Raw genomic sequence first — 2,247 nt, 5'->3', positions numbered from 1 at the left:
ATCTATATCTATATATATATATCTATATATATATATAGATATATATATCTCTATATATAGATATATGTGTGTATGCATGCGTTTTGGGTTTTCTTAGAGGCAGCCAAGAATAACTTAGACGGGGTGTGTTTCTACGGCATGGTCATTCGGATAGGGTAAGAAGAAGCTCACTCTCTCTTCTTCTTTTCTTCTCGACAAAAGCATCCCTCACTCTTTCTTTCTTTCTCTCTCACTCTTTCTTTCTTATCTATGTATATGTACGCCTCTCTGTCTCTATGTCTTTCCCTCTCTTCCTCTCGGTCGAGATGTACGGACAATTCCTTCCTCGTCTTGATACTCTGCTGCTGTCATATATACATATATATATATATATATACATGTATATATATATATATATGCATGTATATAGGGATATCGATGGACGGAGTTATTGTAGCCGACCGCATGCATGCCTTGAGGGATGTGTGGGTAATCCGACGCGTCTCTAGGCGTCTCTCTCCCCCTTTTCCACACAAAGAGCAGATAAAAACCTTTCTTTTCTTTTCATGAGATAAGCTTCATAGTGAAGTCTTTCTACGCAGGTGAATATCTCTTTCAGGATAGTAAACTCGTGTCTTGTTTTCTTCGGGTGTATGTACACTTGATTCCTCAGGTGTATATTCAACTCGCTAAAAGAGAAAAAGCGTATGAAACGTATTCTTTCCACATTAACATATGTGTAGATAGAGTGTATCATACATGCCTTTCTCTCTCTTTCTCTAAATCTGTATATATCCATGTATAGTGTATTCCACGAACGCCTCTCTCACTTACATTTTTCAGCTATATACATTTCTTTCTTACCTAGCGATCTGTAGCAAGAGACTTTCGTCTTTCGTATATCTATCTTTAATCGATCTATCTATCTAGCTGCAGAAAGTTGTTCTGTAGGTCAGACAAATTTTCCATGGCTTCACAGAGATTTCCGAGTGTAGAAAAAAGCACATGACAAGAATATCTATTACTCCATACTATTGCCTCCCTCACTCACGGTGTATGTACACCTCAACAACTTTGCGGTCTTGTGTTTTTTTTTTTCTCACTCGTTTTTACACTTTCATTCTTGTTGGCTTCTGTAGGTGGGGGAAATCGATTCATCGACCTGTGATCGCTCCTTCTCCTTCTCAACTTCTTGCCGGTACGAACCGCAAAAATATAAGGGAAAGAAAGAGGACTCATCTTTCTCTTTGCAACTATCTTCTCTCCGTCTTCCTTCCTTCTTCTTGCCTCATCGTTCTACAAAGGCATTTCTGCGCATACATAAAGTCTCTTGAAGAATGCGAGCCGAGAATTGGAATAGCTTAAAGAGCAGCATGCGTCCTTTATCAACTCCTTATTACTCCTCTCTTTCTTTCTCTCTCTCCACATCTTTATACATCCCCATGGGATGTCTGTACATACACCGCACGTTCCGATATTTTTTTCTTTCCTTTTTTTACTTTTCTTTCTTAGTCTTTCAAGTTTATAGAAAGATCTTCTACCATCCTCTCTACCTGTCGAGATTGATATCTCTCCCCTCTTTACCAATTTTTCTCTCGATCGCACGCTCTATGGACGAAGGTTTATTTCATTCTTTCTCTTCTTCTTTCCGCCTCTTTGTGTTTTGTCCTGTAAAATAGCAGGTGCAGAGGCTCTCTCCTCGTCATCCTCTGCAGGTGCCTTAGGAGGAGGCAGCTCGGGATTCTCGAGTTTCTCGGGATTTCACTATGCCTCTGAGGCTGCGGGACTTCAGTCTTCTAATCATTCGTCAAGTCATTCTAAATCTAGTCTCTTAGCGGGAGGCGCTGCGGCCGGAGGGGCCGGCGCTGCTTCTGCTTCCGGTGGAGGTCGATCTTCCTCACGTCATCGAGGAAGAGAAGAGGTAGAGACACACATTTGCTTGCATCTTCCTTCTTTCAAGGACCGTACTATTCAAAGATGGATAGAGAGAGAGGTGGACATAGACGTGTAGGTCAGGTTGCATGTATATATAAATATAGGTGTATGTAATACAGAGAAACAGATACACATACGCGTATATACGTGGATGGTGTTGCTAGATATATATATATATATATATATATACTTATGTACATGTACATATGTGGTATCAGGGTGTTCGTCTGTCTTGGGAGAAGCTTGCGGAGTCTATAGGTATGTGTAGGTAGACATACATAAGTATAGATGTATCCATAGTTGTATATATATATATATGTATGTATATATTCA

At 40.0% G+C, this 2,247-nt stretch overlaps 1 protein-coding gene across 1 annotated transcript; it reads left to right on the top strand.

Annotated features, from left to right (window-relative positions):
• Positions 1-97: 97 nt before the first annotated feature.
• CSUI_010808 (rna recognition motif-containing protein) lies at positions 98-1,897 on the top strand (the record flags this gene model as incomplete). Its single annotated transcript, XM_068070909.1, has 3 exons — positions 98-155; positions 1,119-1,177; positions 1,662-1,897. Coding segments are annotated over exons 1-3 (312 nt in total), but the record flags the coding sequence as incomplete, so codon positions are not given.
• Positions 1,898-2,247: the final 350 nt, after the last annotated feature.

The sequence above is a fragment of the Cystoisospora suis genome (genome assembly GCF_002600585.1).
Source record: "Cystoisospora suis strain Wien I chromosome Unknown contig_8408, whole genome shotgun sequence".
In the NCBI taxonomy this organism is placed as follows: Eukaryota; Apicomplexa; class Conoidasida; order Eucoccidiorida; family Sarcocystidae; genus Cystoisospora; species Cystoisospora suis.
Note: the sequence above shows the minus strand (reverse complement) of the source record. Positions and strands in the feature narration are given on the sequence as shown.